The 23,223-nt window shown below is 27.2% G+C and overlaps 1 protein-coding gene across 6 annotated transcripts in view; it reads left to right on the forward strand.

The window, feature by feature from the left end:
• The window catches only part of LOC107454807 (ATP-dependent translocase ABCB1), a 108,800-nt gene that overhangs the window by 43,333 nt on the left and 42,244 nt on the right, over positions 1 to 23,223 (forward strand). The window contains exon 1 of one of the 6 annotated variants that reach the window (XM_043042547.3): positions 7,071 to 7,263. The exons of 2 other annotated variants lie outside the window; for them this stretch is intronic. In XM_043042547.3, coding sequence (XP_042898481.2) covers positions 7,227 to 7,263 — 37 coding nt within the window. In that variant the 5' untranslated portion in view covers positions 7,071 to 7,226. Of the gene's footprint in view, positions 1 to 7,070; positions 7,264 to 16,608; positions 16,865 to 23,223 lie in introns of those variants that run through there. 3 more of the 6 variants (XM_043042541.3, XM_043042545.3, XM_071177588.2) reach the window with 3 other exon arrangements.

The following is a 23,223-nucleotide window of genomic DNA, read 5'->3' on the forward strand; positions in this document are numbered from 1 at the left end:
ACAAATCAATAACGAAGTCCATTTTTTTTTAAGTTTAGTTTTTTTAATTTAAGTTGCTTAAGTTTTTTTTTTCCTTTTTTTAGCCAAAGTTTTTTTTTTTTGAAGTATATCAAACATACATTCAAATTCAGCCGTTTAATAAAATGTTTTGTTTAATAGTTTAACGTATCATCTTACATCCATTGACTGTATCAGAAAAGATTCAGTTTAGCTTTCTGAAACCTGATTATTGCATTTTCATCAATCCAGATATAACTAATTTTTTTGGTAAAATTTCAGGAGAATGATAGATATTTAGGGTGTATAGTCTTTGAGAAAAAATCAATTACGAAGTCCATTTTTAATTGCATGATTGTACCATACAACTATGTGCACAATTCTTGCTCGGAAAATTTCTGTGGAATCGTAGAATTATAAATTTCTAACTGAACAAATAAAAGTATTTTATTACATCATTATGCACACAGTATACTCGTACTATAGTATTTAAATAATCCACAATTATATTTATTTAGTTTAGTATATCATAAACTAATATTTTATGTTTGATATCAAATTATAAAACTTTTTTATAACGTATGTTAAACATATTACCGTCGTTGACATTAGTATGCTTTCTTAACTGCTGCATTTTGTAATTTTCCAATTTACGGTCAAAATCTGTGTTGATCCATTACTACAAGTTAAATATAGCTATTGTTTTTCAACAGTTTAAGATGTATTTTGTTAAGTAGCTCGGTAATTACTACACCACATACTGTTTACTCATAGTCATACACAAAATAAATTTTAAAAGATTGGGAAATCAGGCCAATTTTAATCAATCTTGTGACTTTCAAAATTAAAAAGAAAAGATTTGATTGATATCCCATTCACCAAAACGAGGGCAACGGACAAACTAAGTGCTCAAACAATCAATGTTAAATCAGAAATTTTATAGATGAAAACAATAACCACCTGCACACTTTTAGCTCCAAAATTTTGTCCTTTTCGAAATATACGATTTATAATAATGAATTTATTTTATTTAAAACATACGAATTTTGAATTTATTTGAAATATAAGAATGTAAGAAATTTCATAACTATGAAAAATTTACTCAGAAGATTTTATGTGATAATTAACTTTATTTTATTACACAGTGTGTGTTAACTAAATATGAGAGAATAGTACGAATTTTAAAATCAATAACTTCAGACAACTGCTAGTTAGTTTAGATTTTCATATCTAAGATATTTATATATTTATTGTCGCATGATAGGAAGAGCAACATTTTCTTACTTTTCATAAATGTGCTTTTGAATGTAGATAAACTCTCTCTGAATAAGCTAACAAAGCTTTTCAAATAATTCCAATACTTTTTTTTCGACAAAATGTTAACATGATCGAAAGACTTTTTTTTACAATTTTTTTCTATCCTATCAATCAAGTGCGAAGTTTTTTCATTTTAACTATCTTGTTGAAAATGTCCTGCTCAATATTAAATTTCTTATTAACATTTGTTACAAAATATTACCGTTATCGTCCAAAATCTTGTCATAGTATTAAAAAAAAGATTAATAATTACATTTAATGTATTCAACCTGTAAATACATTTATAGGTTGACCTGTAAATGTATTTATAGGATTACCACCTTTAAATTATCGCCGTTAAATAAATTTATAGATTGCAAATTTTAATTTATAATTAAAATTTCAGGAAATTTAAACAATGTCTTAAAAAGAAGGAAAATTAAAGTGTTTTTGTTGTCATACAATTCTGTTTTAAAAAATACTATTTCTAAATCTTTAACATAAAATACTTATGTTAATCATTTAAAAATATATAAAATTTAGTCCTTATATTTAACATAATATCTTACATTTTCTGGAAAAAATTTCAATCTAAAACAAGATTATTATTTATTAATTGTATTTGAGTACCAAACAAATTCTTCAGCTAAAAAAAATTTAAATAAAAAATTAATTTGTCTTCGATGTATTGTATTTAGCTATTTTTTTCTTTTAAAAAAATAATTATAAATATCCTTATATCTTAGAATCCTAAAATGTATAAGAACATTTAATGTTCCAGGATGAACTGTAGTTGCATATTTCAAAAACAGATGTCGCTCTTTACACAAAAAAGGAGGATCGTGTGGCTGGCTTTCTCATGATATATAACATTTATTTTACATTTCAAAAATCTAAAAGTAGTGTAGTGAAAACATCATATAAATTATTTATTCACAAAACTTTTTCAATAAAGGAGCTGAACACTTGCGAAACATAGATTATGAATAACACTTGTGGTTTAAGAATAAGGTGTAAAGTAGAAGAGGCGTAAAAATAATTAGTCATATTTTGAAAGCGATTTCTTTAACATTAATTTTTTTCTTTTATGAAGTAACCCTTTTTTCCTTAACTAAACGTCAATTTTCATTAAGTTAAGTTATCAGTTTTGTACCAAAATTTTTATATTGTTTGAAAAAAGTGGAAAATAAATTGAATTATACATAAGGAATTAAATAAATAGAGAATTATATAGAGAATTAAAGGAATAAAAAAGAATAAATTTCTTATATTGCTGAATTATGAACAAATCACACAGAGAAAAATAGTATTGTCCTAAGTACAAGCTAAAAGCTTTAGGTAAAACGCTTTAAAAAGAACAAGGTAAAAATCTTTATTTATTCTGGCTCTACGGGAGTATCAAAAAGCTCGGAAATCTTTATCAAAGTACTTTAATGACTTTGGTAAAATTAATAATAAAACATGTTTTTGCGAAATGCATTATAATTTAATAAATGTGGTAAAATTTGGCAATTTCAACATGATACCTTAGAACAAGACATAAATAACCGTTACTTTTCAGTTTTGTATGTACCAAATGAGTGGTCGTGAGAATTATAATTTCGAGTTTCAAGTAAACCTTTACATGTAAACCTTTAGAAGCAGGAGAATTAACAAATGAATGGTTTAAGTACCGTATATTTTGGTTTTATCAACCTATGTTTTTTTTTCTTAACCAAAAATGTCATTACCATAGACTACGATAATTTCACCTGAATTTTTATTTCTCTGAAGAATCGTCACTTTACATGCTTTTCTTTCTAATTTTCTCATCATTGCTTCTCTAATTAATCCTAATAATAATTACCGGAAAGAGAGTTAGAGAATGTGATGTATCATAATCTGAAAAAAACAATTTTTACGGAAATGAAATGCATTACTAAAAAAGGAAGTTACTTTGTCATTTTTGTCATCAAATGACTTATATTATCAAATGATACATTGTTTAAATATAGTTGATGGATACGTATAAATCTTAATCACAATCTAAATTTGTAAATGATATTTATTAATTTGTTATACTTCATGATCAAGTCACTGCGTTAAATTCTTAAGAAACATTTAATTTGTAATCAGTGTTCAATAATTAATGTTTAATCTAACAGAAAAAATTAATAGCAATATTTTAAGGCAATTATATTAAGTTTTTAAAAAAATAACTAAAGAGGATAGCGCGAAACCAACATTATTTAATAAAAAATTATTTAAATGTTACGTGTATAAGTTAAATTTATATAAATCTTAATCAGAATCGAAATTTGCTCAGAGAAAACAATTCTGGTAATATTACCGTACGGTATGGTAATGGAATTTCTGGTGAAAGCGTCGATAATTATGGTTATTAAAACCAAAATATATGGTTTTCAGAACTATTTATTTAGTTAAATTTTCCGTTCATATGGTAACGGTTAACCGGAAATTCGGGTTTTCAAAATTATTATTGCCGAGCATTTAGGGAAAAATACAGAACTGAAAATTAATATTAACAGAATAAATGGTTTTCATACCATTAGTGTTTTTTATACAATATGTATTTATACCATTAGTATTTCTTATTGCCACGCATTTAGTGAAAAATACAAAATTGAAAATTAAATTTAACCGAATAAATGGTTTTCATACCATGTTCAAAGGTGTCGTAATAAAATTACCAAATTTTTCCACACTTACCTAATTTTATCACACATTATAAAACCATATTATATTGTTAATATTGTCAAAAACATTACCAAAATGCTTTGATAAAAATGCTGAAAAAATTCTTCTTGCAAAAGACGAAATAGCTAAAAACAGGGGATACCAGAAAAATGTCTTTGCCAAAATAATATTTAACAATAATTTTAACTTCAATCACCCATATCTAAAAAAAAAAAAACAAAATTTTTTAGATCTTTGATATATTTATAAAAAAAATTACCTTAGTTGACATTAGCAAAGGAAAAAATCTACAGTGCGGTCATTTCTCACTTTAAAATTTATAAACCGAGTTCATTCTCCTTCTCTCACCAAGGGAGCCAACAAAATTGTTATTACAACAATAAGACTCCCCTGAAAAGCCTCAACTCTCATTGTTTTATGACATTTTATTTAAGGTCAGTAACTGTTAATCAATCATGCGTTGCTTAATACTAGCAGGCTTTATCTCGAAACCAATATTGTAGCTTTTTAAAACATCTATTTTTTCTGATTTTTTTTTCTTCTGAAATTAATTTTTTAAGAAAAACTGTTTAAAAAATCAGCTACTTCTTTCATACTTTTTCTTTTTTTTTTCGTTTTTGTAATATTTAATATTCGATACGCAAAGTCTTATTCACTGAATTTTAATAAATTTTCTGTGTTTGTTTGGGGCAATGTTAAATTTTAAAAAAAATTAAAATTTTATATCAATAAAATTAAAATTTATAAATTCACAGTTAACTTAGAACACTGAGGTAGAAAAAAATGCGGGAACTAGAAAAAATTTTTAAAAGATAAATTTCAAATTTTATTTTGAATATTTAATCTTGATACCTCTACGAAAACCAGTACTTTCCTATACGTTGTACTCTTTTGATCTACTTTCGATACTCATCTGAAAAGTTTATTTAGATCAATATTGCCTAGTATTGCTCAAAATTCATAAATTTGAAACACCTTGAATACTCTGATTATAATTATGCATCAAATGTACTAGGAAACTAATTTCTTCCTTGCTATCTAATTTACAATTAAATTTTTAATGTTACTTTTTACTCTTTAATATTTTAATTTCGGTGATAACAAATATTTTATTTCAAAATAATTTAATTAAGTGCGTGGACCTTACTGTAGCTCTACTTCCTTCCAATTTTAAATAAAAAAAATTCTTTTCATTATTTGTAATCGTTAACCATAATTTAATAAAAATATTTTATCACTGGTATTTTGCAATGGCGTATCTAAGAAATTCCCGTAACCTTGAGCAGTGGCATTATACACTGTAAAGTTTACAGTATAAACAATTCAGGATGAAACTATAGTGAAAAGTACCGGTACTCAGGCTGCCGGTTACTTTTTATTGTAAAATCCCTTTTTACCGGAGCATGTTACAAAAAACCTGAAGTACTGTATTTTTTACTTAAATAATTACCGTAAAATCACTGCAATTAAATAAATATTACTGTAAAAATTTATGTATAATATTTTACGGTAGAATTATTACGGTAAAAATGGATTTTACAGATGATGCCGGTATTTTATACTATAATTTGATCCGGAACTTCTTACAGTGTAAGCGAATCTCTAGAAGTTTAATTTAATTTCATTACAATTTCCATCTGCTTTTATTACGCAGGTTTAATAATTTATTTGAATAATTAATGCTCAGTATGCGTAAAGAAGAAAGATCAAGGAAAGAATATTAATGATATTTCAGTCAATTAATCTTTCTGGATAATGTAAAATCTTCATTTGAATATACAGTAGTTGTAAATAAAGTTTAGAAAGGACGGTTATTTGACAATATCCTTAAATAATGGCAGAATTATATAAGTAGTATTAATGTGTGAAGGTGTTTTAGGAAAAGCAGTTTAGTTTTAATGCATACCCAAAAACGTGAAATACAAATTATAAAATTTATAAAGGTACTCTGCACGAAAAAAGGACTATTTTGAATAATTTTTGATCTAATGTTCGGATCTTCACAATAAAAGACTCAATTTTAATGGTATGAGAGGGTGACCTGAGGCTTGTTAATTATACTAATTAGTACAGACGATATTTTAAGTTATGAAATCAGACACAAAAACGTACTTTTTCAAAATAAACATACCTTTTTTTTGACGAATTTGGATTTCTGTCCCCCAAAATATAGGGCGTAGTCGCAATATAGGAAATATGGTCGCCATTTAGCCAGGAGCACGATACAAACTTTGGACCCTTAAATGTTAATTTTTCTTTTCATGTCAGGAAACTTTTTAGCTGCTTTAAAAATTTACTCACACAACTATAAAATTAGTTTTTCTGAAGATAAATCTTTGCTATAAACAGCTTTTTGTAAATATTTAATATTTTTTTTTATTATTTTATTTAACAATAGTAGAAAAAATTTTAAACTGAAAGGTATTCAATTTTTTTATATTGTGCAATTTTTTATATCATTTTAAAGACTGTAATTTTACATGGCAAAATACAAAATCTGAGCAAAATCGGTCAAATAGTACCTGAGAAATCAAATTTTAAAAAAGTCGTATTTTTAAAATTTGATTTCTAAGGAACAATTCAAAATATTTAGCGTACTCAATCCGGATTAATTTTGTAAATTTATAATTTTTAAGTCAAAATTCAATAAAAAAAAGTTATTATGGTATTAATTTTTTTTAAATAAAATAAAATATTACCTAAGTTGTGAATGCATATCAGTAACATAAATATCAACAGAATTCTGCTGTAAATGTAATTGCTCCCACCTTTTAAGACGAGCCTAGCTTTAAAAGTTACATAACACCCTCTTATTCTATTTAAAGAATTGCTCATCCTTATCAATATAACTGTGAATTATAAAAAAAAACCAACTAATTTTTATTACCTTAGTGGCAGCTGAAATATATTTTAAGGCATTCTTTATAGATATATTAATGGTGTTGCCTTTGCCCTTTTTTTTTCCTATTAGAATTAGCTAGTCGTCAAACCTGATTGCGCAAATGGTGATGTCTCGTTTAGAAAAGAAACACGAATTTGGCTTATATAATGCGTCCCTGACTACAAAAAACTAAATTTAAAAAATTTCAAGCAAACAATATTGTGTAGTCTTCAAAATCCAGTTTTTATATTTCTTTCAGTGGATCACCAGTCTATCTTTATTTCTACTAACGTACAACTGTACTTCGTATTTTGCAACGGTTTTGCTGTTTTTAACAATTTAAAATTAAACCACTATGCGTAAACTGAAACTACTTTATTACAGACTTTTTGGTAAGTACTTTTTAAATAGATTTTGAAGCTAATAACCTTTTCTTTTTAATACTCTGTGTTCATTGAATGTAAGCTTTAGAATAATTTCAAAATAAGAATTAGTTTTGCTTCTCAAATGACGCAAATTCAAAATTGATATCACTATTGATTGTCTTGATCATTTAAATAATAGAATCCAAGTAATTTATTAAAATCGACCCAGTCCTTAATTAAAAATAGGTTTTTTTTAAAGGATCAAGTCGGAAAAGTAGATTAAATTTTATGGTAATGTGGTGAAGTTTAAAGAAAAATTACCTTTTTTAGCTTTATTACTATAATGGGGCAGTTACACTGGGTAGCCATAATAGTTTATGTCTGCACAGTTTCAAATTTTCCAAAAATTACCATTGCATCGGAAATACTAAACTCTTAGGTTGGAGGGCAGAACTATACCTTTATTAGTTTTCGATTAAGAAAAATATCTAAAAATATTTAAAAAAACGTAATGCTTTATTTAATACTTAACTAATACTCTAATAATATTTTAATAATATTTTATTGTATAGTTATATTTTTATAATATAACTATACTATTTTAAGAAAATCTCTTACTTATTTTTTCTGATTGCATTATATATGTTAAATTTAAAAGAGCAAAAATAAATTACCATGGGAAAAATATTAATAACTATTAATCCGTTTGAATATATTATAAATATTTTTATTCTCTCAAATGGCATTTGAAGACCTTAAAAAAGTGTTTAACAAGACATACATGCAATTTCACAATCCATACATATTCAAAACAAAGACATTAAATTCACGGACAAACACTCATAAGGACTCATTATGTTTTAATGGACCCATATTAAAAGCATTTGTTTGTTTTCTCTCTATCATTTCTTTTATGCTGCTTTTTCAATGTGTCATCGTTCCGTCAAAACTTCATTTCGCATCAACAACATCGAAACGAAACAAAAAAAGAAAAATAACAAGCAAAGAAAATAGAGATGAAAACAAAATTGAATTTGGAAGTGGGTTACTTGGCGCTCGAAATACCTATCACTTTCTTAAAAGGTTGTTCCAGTTCTGTAAATACAATTATAATAGGGGATCTATCCACCCATGAGAGAGTATGGTCCGTCTTGCACCTCATTAAACCTTGACATCCGTAACGCTTGAGACGCAAGGTTGGATTGGTTTCAACACCGGCTGCTATTGACGTCTTCATACGAATTTGCTTCTCAAGGAGAACTAATATTCTGCATGAAACACTTGTAAACACCACCAATATATTTCCTGTAATTATTGGTTGATTAATCAAAAATTACTTTAAGTTGTGTCATTTTCGTTGTTTTGGTCATTGCCATGAGGAGGATGAAAGAAGGTTTATTTATTTGTGCATATTTTTATTTTTGTTTACAAACAATCTTTTAGTAAAAGAAAGATACACTTTGCTTAAGTGAAAAGAGCTTAAAGTAATTTCTGGAGAAAGTTGTAAAAAGCCTGTCTAAAGTTATGAGTAGTAATTATAAAAGATTATGAATTACGTATGAAAACTTACAGTTCTTCTAATTGTTATTTTATTCTCCAGATAGTCATCAACATACGATAATATAGTACAATTACAATACCATATATAGTATAATTTAGCATCAGAGTAAGGTTAGATGAATTGGTTTTGTATGGAAACTTACATCGATGTGCTCGATCCAATTTTGAAATAAATATTAGTTTTTGTCAAAAGAAAATGAGTGTATGTGTATATTATATATTATATATTCCTTGGTAGTAAGATACTAGAATACTAAAAGAAAAAAAAAATGAAAATTACAATAGTTTAATCTTTAACTATTGAAAATATTTCATGAAGTTAATAAATAGATTATTTTTGTAAATTAAAGTTCATATGTACTAATTTTCTGAATTAATATAAATTTTTTCTTAATTTAAATAAATAATAGACTATAATTTCGGTATAGTACGGAGCAATTTATACCATAAAGCAAATAATCTCCATCAAAAGAAGTACTCGAAATACATATGTAATATAGACAGTAATACATAATTTTTAACCAATAAGTATAAGTCTTTGTCCTTTCTTTTCATATAAATTTAAATAAAACTATTATTATTTTAAAATATTTTTATTGAACAATATAAGTGGTCAAAGAAGTTATCATTATTAAGAACACAGAATTTGCAGCTAAAATCTATTGACACTAAATTCAATATTTAATATAAAATTTGAAACTTCATATAAAGTTCAACATTCACTCTCAACGAAACACTTCATTCGTAACAAAACATTTATTCATAGAATATCTTTTTTTACACAACAAACATTCGACAACTGAATTATTATAACAAATATACAATAACCTTTATAAAGTGATTGCTTTTATAAAAAAATTTCCTTTATAAATATTCTTATAATAATTATTCTATGATACATAATTCCTAGGATTAATTAAATGATATTCACTGACCTCTACTCTAAGAGACAATTTACTTTTGCTTGCCGTTTCTATGTAACTTCCTTATTCAGTAAGCATCAGCTGAAGGACGAAAAATTTAAAGGAAACGAACAAGATATAAACAAAAATTAAAGTGAAGCGTTTAAAAAAAACTTATGTTTTAAATTGTGAAATTCAATATTAAAATAACTGTTAATTCATCACTGTTGCTGCTACATGACCTCACAGGCCCTCTGATTTTCTTTCGTTGGTGATTTTTATGTCTAAAACCGTAAATAGTTAATCTTGTCCTTTTTTGTTTTTTCAGGTAAAAAACAAAAGCAAAAATCCCGAAAACTGTATTTTAAACTAAAGATGATCCCAGGTACCTGGTAATTACCCTAAACTTGACCTATCCGGTCAGATATACATTACTCGGTTATTACACGGACCCGGCAAAGGAATTTTACTCCCCGGACCGGGTACCCGGTTTTCAGTGCCGGTTATCAAGTGCCGTACACTCATTTATTTCTGGCATAACCATTTTCAGAATTAAATTTAAAACTATTCATAATGTAATTTTGCAAGTCTCCGTATTCTATCAATATCTTAGTACATAGTAAAAAATTTCAGATCAAATTACGGTAAAAAGTATCATCAGTCAGGATGTCGATATTTTTTATCGTGAAATCCGTTTTTACCGTAACCTGTTAATTTTTGCATTAATAATTACTGTATAATCACTGAATCAATCTTAATTAAATAAATTTTTCAACAAAACTTTCGGTATAATATTTCCACGTAAAAAGGGATTTTACGGATGATGAACTCAATGTGCCGGGTCTTTGTACCGTAATTTGATCCCTAGTTTTTTACTGTGTAATCAAGCTGGAATAATTTTTTAGGCACGACATATCTTACTTCATTCAGAATTTCAATTCCGGGAAGTCTTGGCAATATGGAACACTGCAAAATTTTGGGACCCGAAACATCTCTGTTTTAAACCATTGATTTTTAATTGGGCGGTCTTATCGCCCTCGTCATAGTTGTGTGATTATTTAAAAGTTATTCAGAACGCACTATCACTGTTAATAATATTTTAGATACTTAGTTATTTACGGTATTGAAAAATTTATAATAAATAAACTATTTTACCCCCTTAAAAGAAGTATATAATAATAATAATAAATTTTAATCGTAAATAGTTAATCCGCAAATCATAGTTCTTATTGTCATTCTTATTACCTCCTGGGGGAGATGAAAGCCTCGGTCCTGGAAACAGTGTTTCAGACAATTGATTTTTAATTGCGCGTGAAAAAAAGTCTGGTAAAATTACCGCACAGCATGGTAAAGACACATCTGGTAAAAAAAAAAAGACCCTTAATTTTGATAATAAAACCAAAATATACGGTATTGTAAACATTCATTTGATATTTTTTTCGTTCATATGATAACGGTTTACCGGAAATTCTAAATTTCAAAATATTGTTCTGATTATCGCACATTTAGTAAAAAATACAATTCAAGAAAGGTAAATTTAACCGAATAAAGGGTTTTAATGTCATGTTCTAACGCATCACGATAAAATACCAAATTTTAACACATTTATCATTATATAAAGGTTAGTGAGAACGCTCCAATGTTGATATTATTTGAAATACATAATTATCCACGAAACATTTTATTAAAATAGCATCAGAAAATAAATTTTTGAAAAAATTACTCTGTTTAACTTACCTAAAAAAGATTTTTTTTAAAAATTTAATAGTATACCAGGTGCCACATTTTTAACACTGATACCCTCTTAGATATCAGATTTTAATGATTAAAAATGATCATAATACATTTGGTAAATAAATATGTTATAACTACTATTAATGGCCAACTAAAACTATTTTCTGAGAAAAAAATAAGAGCTTATGGCTAAAAAAACTAATAACCGTAAAAAATAGAGTTGGGAAGACACGATTATTAGATTTGCAAACACTTAAAATAACCATAACACTGAAAAGTTAATCTAATCCAAATGTCTATAAGCTTTAACGCAGGGAAAGACAAAGTATGTCCACATCAATAAAATGCATTTATTTATTTTTATTTCCATCAATTAATGCAGATAAAGAAAATTAAATTTGTAAACTTCATTTTTACTTATTTTTTCTCCAAATATTCATCATTCAAAAAGTGTGTTTCTAAAAATATAAGATTACGTCAAATTTATAAACAAATATTTTTTATTCCAAAAAAGGAGTGTCTCTTTAAAGAAATAATATATAATTGAAATTTTTGTTAAATAAAGAAAATCTTAATTATTTGTTTAAGATTATCTAACCGGGGTAATAATGGATTCAGTTGGTAATCTTAATTATTTACTTAGGATTACCATCTGGGAAAAAATAAGCGATTTTGACGAATTTTTTATTATTATTATTATTATTATTTGAATTTTTGCTTTTTCTAAATGTTTGCTGTTAGAATTTTCAGAAATGAAGTTATCGTTTGTTTGTTTTTTTCGCATACTGAAAGATCTTTTTTTTTTTTTTTTTTTTTTTTGTAATTGCATATTTAAGATAAACGTTGATTTTGAGCAACTCTCTTCACGCTAACACACGTTATAAAAAACTTTTAAATAGAATTCTGTTAAACTTTATGTTCAGATTTTGTATAAAGTTAGCAATGTTTTAAAGTGAAAACTATGGTCGAAGGGAGAATTTGTTGTTTTTACCATTCTTTAAGTGAGAATATTTAGATCATCAATATTAAAGGATTTATCGATCTATTTCATTATATATTTGAAATTTTTTAAACAATTTAGTACAAAACACAGATAATCATATTATTGACTTGAAAAAAAATATTTTGATATCTATGCTTTACCATTTGTTGTTGATCTGTAAGCGAGACATAAATTTGTAGTTTTATGCTCAAATTTGCCCTTATTGTGAAAAACTACTTTATAAATTTTTAAAATTATCTTACGATTTATAACTTTAGGACCTCTGCTTACCAAAAATAAAATTAGAATTTTGATTAAGGATATTTAAAAAATATTGTGTCAAACCCAGTTGGATACCTTAAAATAAAAAAGTTTAATGACTGCAGTATTTTTCATAAAATGCAATTTTCGTATAATTTTACACCTCGTAAGAAATGGAAAGAAATTATGTTAGATTTTTGTTTAGAAATAAAGTCTATGTATGATATAGTCGAATCGTTAAAACTGAAACTTCCGCTTCAGGAATTAATTTGTATTGAAGAAATTTCAGTCATCAATCAGAAACTTGCAATTCACAGCTTCTAAATATTAATTTCATTTTAAACAAGTAATAAGTAAAACCTAATAACAACACAGTTAAGCTACTTCACTGATTCTTTTGACTTCAATGAATTACTATAGAACTATTTTATTACTTATTTTAATGTTGATGAATAATACTAAGATCATCATATCGTAATTCATTTCAGTGTTAATTACCCGTGCTATAACTATTTCATTTTTCCCTGCAAGATAAATAAATTACTGGAAATCTTTTATGTGCTCCTTTTGATATTGAAAATTCATTTCAAAACCACTTCATTTTTCATTCCAATTATCACAAAGCGAATTTTAAACTACTTGTTTACTCATTTTAACAATGATGAATCATAACAAAATTATTTTATATGTTCATTACGATATTGATGAATCATAATAATACTTCTTTTTGTTGTATTTGTCGCAGACGAGGTGATTAATGTTTTAACAACCTTAAAACGACTTCATTTTTTATTTCAATTGTCACAAAACGAATTTTGAACTACTTGTTTATTCATTTTATCATTGATGAATCATAACAAAATTGTTTCTTATGTTCATTACGATATTGATGAATCATAATAAAACTTCTTAAAACCAGAAGTGCAAGTTAAATTCTAAGAAATAGGATATTTATATAACTAATTCAAAATTTTCTCGCCTACATTCTCTTTTTATAAAGCACATCGAACTCTTTTTTTTTTTTTCACTATCTCTCAGCCGCTCTTTATATAATACCCTCAGCAATTAACAATATACAAGAGTTATTAATATCATTAGCCCAAAGGGGAGGAAAAACCTTGAAAATAAAAACATTCTTCGGAGTTCTATAAAGAAACAGGTTGACCTTCGATCGAACCGCCTATCAAGCGTAAAAAAAAAAACCGCAATGCTTTTCTTCTATTATTCTGACCAATAATGTTAAGTGAGGCTGAAGACAGCTGAAAGTTGCGCGTAAAATTTATTTACAACTTTAATTCTGAAGCATTTTCTGAAAGAGCGGAATCGATATAAAAACAAATTACGTAAGCGAAATCGTTTCCGAATTGTCTTGAGTTAAGGTAACTTACATAATTATAATATTATAATATTGATTTTAAAATGTATCTTTTGGAAACTATTTATATAATGAGTTGCTTGCGAAATGTTTAATTAAATAAAAAGATCTTCCATAGTTTAACACACTATATGTGCAATCACTTTATTTTAGAAAAAGTATCAATTACGAAAATAAATATAGCTGACTTGAAGTTCTAACTAGCGCATTAATGACCATAAAAATTTGATGTCGTAAAACTCAAAAATAGCATCATCTTTATGTAAGTATTTTACTTCATAAATGTACTACACTGTAAAAAATTCTGTATCAAATTACGGTTTAAACTACAAACACTAAGGACCTTTATCGCATAGTAATCCATTTTACCGGAACATGTTACGGAACAAAAAATCTGACATATCGTAATTTTTACAGTAATAATTACCCTAAAATCGTTGAATATCTCTTACAAAATAAATATTACTGTAAAAACTACGGTATGATATTTCACTGTAAAAAAGTCTTTTACGGATGATGCACCCAAATTGCAGGTACCGTAATTTAATTCGAAAATTTTTGCAGTCCACTAGACATTTATTACTTTGTGCCCCAATGGTCCATTGGGTTGTCTTTGAAATGGGCTTGTATTCGATCTTCAGTAGCAGTATAAAGAATTTAACCATGTTTGGTTGTATAATAAACAGAGCGCAAAAAAAAATGGACAACCCTGAATAACTTTTGATATTTTGTTCGAATGATCAGATCTTTACGTTCTAGGACTCCATCTTAATTGCTCGAGGGGGTGACCTCAAATATACTAATGTAACTTAAATTCAAATAAAAATTTAAATACCTGACTTTTTGGAAATTCAATTTCTCAGAAATTATTCAACCGATTTTGCTCACATTTTGTATTATGTCATGTAAAATTATGTTCTTTAAAATAATGCAAAAAAATTTTTACCTTATAATTTAAATTTTTTCGACTATTGTTAAATAAAATGATAAAAAAAATAATAAATATTTACTAAAAGTTACTTTTTGCATGGAATTTATCCTTGGATAAACGAATTTTATAATTGAGTGTAAAAAATTTTCAATTCGTTTAAAAAGTTCTAGAGATGTTGCGAAATCCGTTAAAATTAAAGTTAACATTAAGGGCTCCAAATTTTGGAGCGTTTACCTGACCAAACTATTGGGACCAAATTTCCCAGATTGCGACAACCCCCCATGCATAGTGGGGGTCATAAATCGGAATCCATCGGGAAAAAAGATATGTTTATTCAAAGAAAGCACGTTTTTGAGTCTGATCTCGTGACTTAAAATATCGGCTGCACTTATTAATTAGCATATTTAAGGTCATTTCTTTAAGCCATTAAGATTGAGTCCAAGAATGTGCAAATCCAATCATTAGATCAAAAGTTATTCAGGGTAATCCTTTTTTTTTTTCCTTCTTTTTTTGCGCAGTGTACAACCAATTGATGAACTAAAGAAGTAGTTTACACCAGACACAACAAGAATATTATTGACAGAGAAAAAAATTAACCAATGATAAGAAATTAATTAATTATATGCACAGTACGATGCATTTCATTTAAATACTTGAGAGTTAGTACACGAAACTAGTGGTACAAACAAAAACAACTTCTTTCACTTTACTTAATACGAAAATATTATATTTCTGCAAAATTTATGTAAAATTGTACCAACAGTGTTGATTAATTTCGATTTTTAAAATTTCGATTTGTTGCATATAGGATATTTCTGAAATGGCACTAAATTTGGAAAACAAATAAATTTTTTAATAATGTAATTGTTTTAAGTTTATTTATTTATTATTTATGTATTTGATTTTTTTTATTTACTTATTTTTTATTTATTTTTTTTCTTTGAAGGTGGCAATTGTGGCCCTATCTTTTTTTCAGGTTTTTTGCTACTCTTTTTGTCCTTCTTATCGATTTACATTATTCATCAGTTTTTTACAAAATTCTAGTTTTGCTGTTGGCAGTTTCATTTCAAGTCAAGAAATACTAACGTATTTTATTCACTTGCACAAATTTCAGCGGAATGAAATGAAATAAAATAAGAATGTACACTTCATTTATAGAAATTCATTTCAATAAAAATATCCCAAGTTCTCAACTAATAGTGTGGCTTTAAGCCTCGCAAGAAAAAGAAAAAAACGTTCTAATTATTGATTTTCTTTACGGGATTCATTGGGGTGGGCCTTGGTTCATCAAGCGCACTAACATGGACATCAAACTTTATCAAATATCATCAAAATTATGATATTCCATTCCTCTGCTATTCTAATATTTAAGCATGAGTTTAGTAAAAAATCTTTAAAAAGTACACTTAGATTGGTAATGAATGTTCCTTATAGAAAAACAAAGTTCAAATAGCAATAATAATACCACGTGCTTCTTTATTTAATTATACGCAATTTATTTATTCATACACATTTCCCTTATCCAATGTTTCCCTTTTATGAAACATCAACCCTTGTCAGAAGACCTTGACGAGTTTATACGTCACAAGAGACGTTCTTTCCTTCCGATCAACTTCTCAGAATCATTTTTACCTGATTGAGTTGGGTCTTCCCGCCACGGCATAACAGTTAACGCAGTTTTACTGAAGTTGAACAGATTATCTTGTAACCTTTCAAGCTGTATGATGTTCACTTTCTCTAACCGGTAGTACTCTCTGCTGAAGTCTCTTTGTCATTTGTCTGCGGAATATAGATTATCATTTAGTTAGTACTCTATGGTCTCATCTTTTCTCGGTGGATTTTATTTATCCTCAGTTGGCTTGAGATTTTAATTACAGAACAAGGTACGATGTTATTATGATTCTTATGTTTGTATTATTTCGTTATGAAATTATTTCTAAATACAATTATATTTGACTCTTGTAGTCCTTGCTTTAATTAATTGCTGATTTTTGCTGCATTTTTTTAATGCTTTTTCTTGTTTATTTTGTCACTTCTCTTTGCTTTGTTCTTTTTTTTTTTGTACTCCAGTCTCTATTTTGGTTTTGTTATTTTAGTTTTATTTTTAATTAGTAGTGTTCTGTGACATCTTTCTTTACTTTGATCTTTTTTCACCTTTAATATTTTTATTTTATTTATTTTTGTTTTTGTTTTATTTTATTAATTATTTTCATTATTTTTTTTATTTTTTATTTTTAGTTTCTTTAGATTGTTACGCGTTTTTGACTTAAGTTTTCATGTTTATTTTCTTCCATTTATTAAGCTCTTCATAAGTATACGCTGTAGACATAATTTTTATCAAGCATCATAGCTACTAGTTATGCCTGTTATCAATTATTAAATAGTTGTTAGTTCGAGCTAGCCACGTAGTTGTTTCTTTTTAGTCATTGTTCGTCTTGCTAGTTATAGTTGTTTCTTAGGAATATTTTTAGTTATAGTTTCCCTGTAACTGAAAGTATTCTTTGAAGTCTCTTAAACATTTGTCTGCGGAATATTGATTATCATTAGTTTGTACTCTATGCTCTCATCTGTTCTCGATGGTTTTTATTTATTGTCAGCTTGTTTAGGATTTTAATTAAAGAACGATGTGTAATTCTATTTTAATACTTATATTTGTGTCAGTACGTTAAGAAATTATTTCTAAAAACAATTATATTTGACTTTTGTAGTCCTTGCTTTAATTATTTGCTGCATTTTTGAATAGTTTTTTTTTCTTTTTTTGTCACTTTGCTTTGTACTTTTTTTTGTACACTAGTCTTTATTTTGCTTTTATTATTCATTTCTTATTAGTATGTGACATATTTCTTTGTTTTTTTTTCTTTCTTTTTCATCCTTAATATTTTTATTTTATCCATCTATTTTTATTTTATTTTTATTTATTTATTTATTTATTTATTTATTTATTTATTTATTTATTTACTGATTTATTTTAGCGTTTTTTAGATTGTTATAAGTTTTTGCCTTATACTTTCATGATTACTTTTTCCATTTATTAAGCATATCATAAATATATACTGCAGACATGGTTTCTTTTAAGCATCAAGCAATTATTAAATATTTAATAGTTAGGACTGGGTCCTATAGTTGCTTGTTGTTTAGTTATAGCTTCATGGCTTTTAGTCCGATTCTATTCATCCTCAATAAACACGTCGATATATTTGTCCCGTTTCGAACTGTTGAGGAACGGAACACAAACCAATAAATAGGCCTCTAAACCACCAAAACCACCAAATAGAAAGTAATAATATTGAAGTTAAGCATCCTTGCAACAGATGGTGGCAATAGTCAGCACTGTGACCCCAACCGACTCTACTTCCCAGACATACTCATTGAGTTGAACATTTCCCGTCATTTGGTTGGGTTTCTAGCCCCCACCGGAAATCGAATCCCAGTACTTCACAATGATAATTCAGTAGCTTAATCACTGAACCATTGCATCAATAATCATTAAACTTAAATTATTCTTTGGCTAAAAAAACAAATTAGACAAACAAACACTTACACATTACCGAAGATCTTGCAAAGTTGCTTCCGTTGGTCAAAGTCTCAGTATCATAGATATCAAGCAAAATTCAGATCAGAAAACTTCCCACTATTAGCCCGACGACAAGGGGACTCCTATCCATGAACTGATTAATATTGGGGATATTTTACATTCGCATTTTTATCAATGGTAGCCGAAAGCTCCGAATGGATGGGGTTCGAACTCGCGTCGCCTCATTGGGAGGCGAGCGCTCTATCCCCTGATCCATCACCGCTGGTAGTCGGGAAAAGAATACGAATTTCAATTTCCCTTCTCAGATCTTCCCAGGCATGCGCTATAAGAGTGATATCTGGAGATCTGAATGGCAAATACACCGGAAACGCATTTTCATGTTTTTTACAGTTGTTTAACCAGATCTGTTGCATATGGCTGCCTGTTGTCGTCGATTGAAAGTTAATCAGGACAAACTGCGGATAAAAGGATAAAAATAGGACTTCAAAAGATAATTCTAATTTTGGATTTCTAATTTTGGATTCTAATTTTGGAACTATTTATCATAGTAAATTTCGGAAAGGTGAATATTTTCAAAAATAAATGCTAAATAAGCCAATAGATTTATTCAGTAAAATTATATTAAACGGTGACCAATAATTTGTTATTTTTAATCCCTGCGCATTATTAAAGGTTTAAACTAAACTCAGTGGCGCGACAGCCCATAGAGGGCCAAGGCCTACTGTGCCCATCTCAGTTTTCTTGACCTTGGGCTCTGGGGTGCAGGAGCAGATGTTCCGGTCAGGTAGTCAGCCGAACGCGGAACCCCCAGTGTTTAGTTCCCAAGCATGCTTGGTACTCATTTATCGACCCACTGAAGGGATGAAAGGCTGAGTGAACCTTGCCCGGCCCGAGGATCGAACCAGGGACCTGTGGCACGACAGCGCGAAGCGCTACCGCTCAGCCACCGGGCGTCTATTAAAGGTTTATTATACTTTTAAATTTTCTTTTAAAAAAATTTTTATGTTTTCCCATTGTTGAAAATCTATGAAAATAAAAATACTGATTCAACAATACCTCTTATATCAAATATGAAATTTGAAAATTCCATGAAAATAAATGAAATAATTCTTAAAAATATTAGATTAGATTAGAAAAATACAAAATATGATTAAAAAAAGCATGGAAGAAAAATAATTCATAAAAAAAAAAAAACGGACTATAATTATTTTATTTCAATTGCATCTTTTTACCAAGATGAATATGTTAGCAATTTATATTTTGTTTAAAATTTTAATTAAGTTAATGAACTTAACAATTATTACTTAGATAAATAAAGCCTGTTTTTAAACTTCATTTAGATAATATTCATAAACATTGATTTATTTTGACCAATTAAGGTTTTGAGCAGTTTTTTTTAATATATATCAACCTCTCCCCTCCCTTTTCTTGTAGATTTTTAATAATCCTTTCACTATCCTGAAAAAAAAGTCATGTCTTCCGATAGATAACTAACCCTAATATTTTGCAGTGCTATTTTAGTGACGTATTAAAATTATTTGCTTAGACGCACGCTTAATGCAAAAATAAGCAATAACGAACCGTTTAAAATGATCTATTTGAAGGTTACATTGAGTTTAAAGTTTATGCACAGAACATCCAATAAAAACTTTTATATGCAATTATTCAGATTGCGTATTTGATATGGACGAATTTAAAAGAATTATTTCTTAACCGAAAAACACAATATGAACGAATGAGAAATGAAACGTTTATAAATAAAAATAATTCGTGTTTTACATCACAAGGCCGTGTTAATCTTAAATGTTAATACTAATTCAGCAAATTTTCAGACTGACGAAAAAATTATGAATTAATTAGTATTTCATAAATTTTGAATTTTTAGAAACTAAATATTTTTTCTAACTCCAAGTCTGTTTAAATAATTTTATTTTCGTAATAATATGGCAAATATAGTAAGCTTTATCTAAATATGTAATTATTATTCAAACAAATAATCCTTTATGTGCGTATATAACCAGAAAAATTTAAAATCCGGCTTTGTGTACAATGCTTAAAATTGACCAGCAAAGTATAACCTTTCACACGTTGCCTATGAAATATAAATGTCGAATTTTAAAAAGTCATTTATTTAAAATTCAATTTCTCAGAAACTATTCAACCGATTTTGCTCAAATTTTGTGTTTAGCCATGTAAAGTTACATGCTTTAATATCTCACAATTTATAAAAATTTCGACTATCATTAAAAAAAATAATAATAATAATAAATATTTATTAAAAATTTTATTTTGCATGGAATTATTTTTTGGATAAACGAATTTTATAATTGTGTGCAGAAATTTTTCAATTCCCTTAATAAGTTTCCGAGATTTGGCGAAGTACGTAAGAATAAAAGTGACATTAAAGAATCCAAACTTTGGATGGATTTCCTGACTTAACTATGGGGACTCTATTTCCCAGATTGCGGCTACTCCCAATATTTTGAGTGTCAAAAATCCGATTCTGTCAACAACAAAAAAAGGCATGTTTATTAAGAGAAAGTACGTTTTTGTGTTTGATTTAATAACTTAAAATATCGTCTGAACCAATTAATTAGCATATTTGAGGTTACCCCATCAAACCATAAAGATGGAGTCCTAGAACTTGAAGATCCCATTAAGATCAAAAGTTATTCAGTGTTGTCCGTTTTTTTATTTTTCGCACTGTACAATGCCAAATAAAAAATCAGCAAAGTATGAAATATCATTATTTCATGCTTTTAGTTAGTTATAGTTATGCTGTAGTTAGTATAGTTATGTTAGTATAGTGTCATGCTATAGTTATATTTTATTAGTATCTATTATAATTGAAAGCTATTTTCCGGAATAAGTAAACTCATATTTTGTTTCGCTTTCTTAAATAAGAAGTTAAGTTCGTAAATTTTTAGTAATCGTCATGTAGTATTAATAATAACTGGGAAAATAATTCGGCAAGGAGGTGTGAGTTATTGCTAGATATTCCCTGCATTAATGTTTTCCCTAATGGGATATAACTAAACAATAACCAAGCAAGTCATTTAAAATAAATTTATGTTTCAAGAAGAAATTGATTTATTGAATAAAAAATATAATGTACTTTTTTTCATGATTTATATTTACAAATTGTACTATCCTACTTTGCTTCAAGGGCTTTTGACATAAGATAAAGTATATAATAATTCTCATATTTCATACTTTGCCAAGTTAATTAATTCTAAGTCGTTATTTCATAAATTGCCAATAATATATTGATATAAAACCGTATGTATGTCTGTTTCTCAATCCAGATCCACAATTCAAAAATATTTTTCATGATAATTTCCCTTTAAAACTTTTCCGGGAAAGTCCCCTGGAAGGAAAGCAAACAATAAAAATAATAAAAATTTCTTACTAATTGGTGATTCATATAGATTTTAAATGAGCAAAAAAAAGTGATATGTTAAAGAAAAAAGTTAAAATTTGTATTAAGTGTCATTTAAATAGCAGGGCTGAAAAGAAATGACTAAATTTAATAATGTAAACTCATAAGGAGAGGCGACATCTTGTAAAAGAAAATGACAATTATGGATAAATGTCTAATAAAGTCTTATGAAATGTCAAAGTCTTATGTCCTTATAAAATTTAATAATCTGAAGGAAACGGGAAAGACAACCTTTTTTTCTAAGAAAAAAAATGAAAGTACGTACTAAGTGTCAATTAAGGGGAATAATTTGTAGTAAGGCTAAAAAAAAAACTTCGGAAAATCATTAAACTAGTAATGTAAAGTCACGGGGAAAGGTAAAAACAATGAAAAAAAAAAAAGAATTTACGTGCTGAGTATAAGTTCAATAGGATAATTTGCGTCAGTGATAAAAAACAGTTGTTCAAACCTTTACTGTTGATTCCCATTTAAACCATGCCTTTAAAAACTTAACTAATGTGTATAAGCTACGAAAATTGCACATAATAATATTAAAAAAAACAATAAAAGAAAGAAGGAAGAATAAATGATAGGAAGAAGAGACGTTATTTCTAAATGACGACTGAAGATAAAAAATAATTTGTCGAATGACTAACATTGGTTAACTGTCACTCCACATCGCTTCATTCTCTAAAAATGATTATAAAATACTTATGACACAAGTATTTGTTTTGGAGAACTGTTCACAAAGATTACTTAATATTGTGCCTTGTCTTTTTATTATTATTTATTTATTTTCTTGCTTGATCAACACCTGATTCGACAGCTAGCATAATAGTAACTAAGTTGTAAAACTAAATTGCTATAAAACACATAAGGATATATTTGTTATAATGTAAAATTTCCCTTTGCTTTCGAAAGGTAAAATATGCAACGCAAAAGACATTGCATGGTATACAGTGAAGTTAGTAAGTTTCAAATTATATTTGATGTTCTATAATCCTTATGAAAACTATAATTCATGAATTTTCAATTAGGAATAGGTAACAAAGAAATTGTTGGCAAAATACTTTTTATATTCATTTTCTGTAAGTAAGTTGTAACTAAAAATGTCTTAAAGATAAAAGATTTTTATTATTTTTTTGTAAAATTCATCAGAAGAATTTTTTTATAAGGAATTATTAAATTAAAAATAAAATTACTGTTCCTAAAATGTTGCATTATTGCGTGCTGTTGTAGACATTAGCTTATAAAAATGTTTATAAAATATATTTAAAAATCGTTGTACG

Source organism: Parasteatoda tepidariorum, chromosome 2 (assembly GCF_982258835.1).
Source record: "Parasteatoda tepidariorum strain Cologne lab strain chromosome 2, Ptep-v5.0, whole genome shotgun sequence".
Lineage (NCBI taxonomy): Eukaryota > Metazoa > Arthropoda > Arachnida > Araneae > Theridiidae > Parasteatoda > Parasteatoda tepidariorum.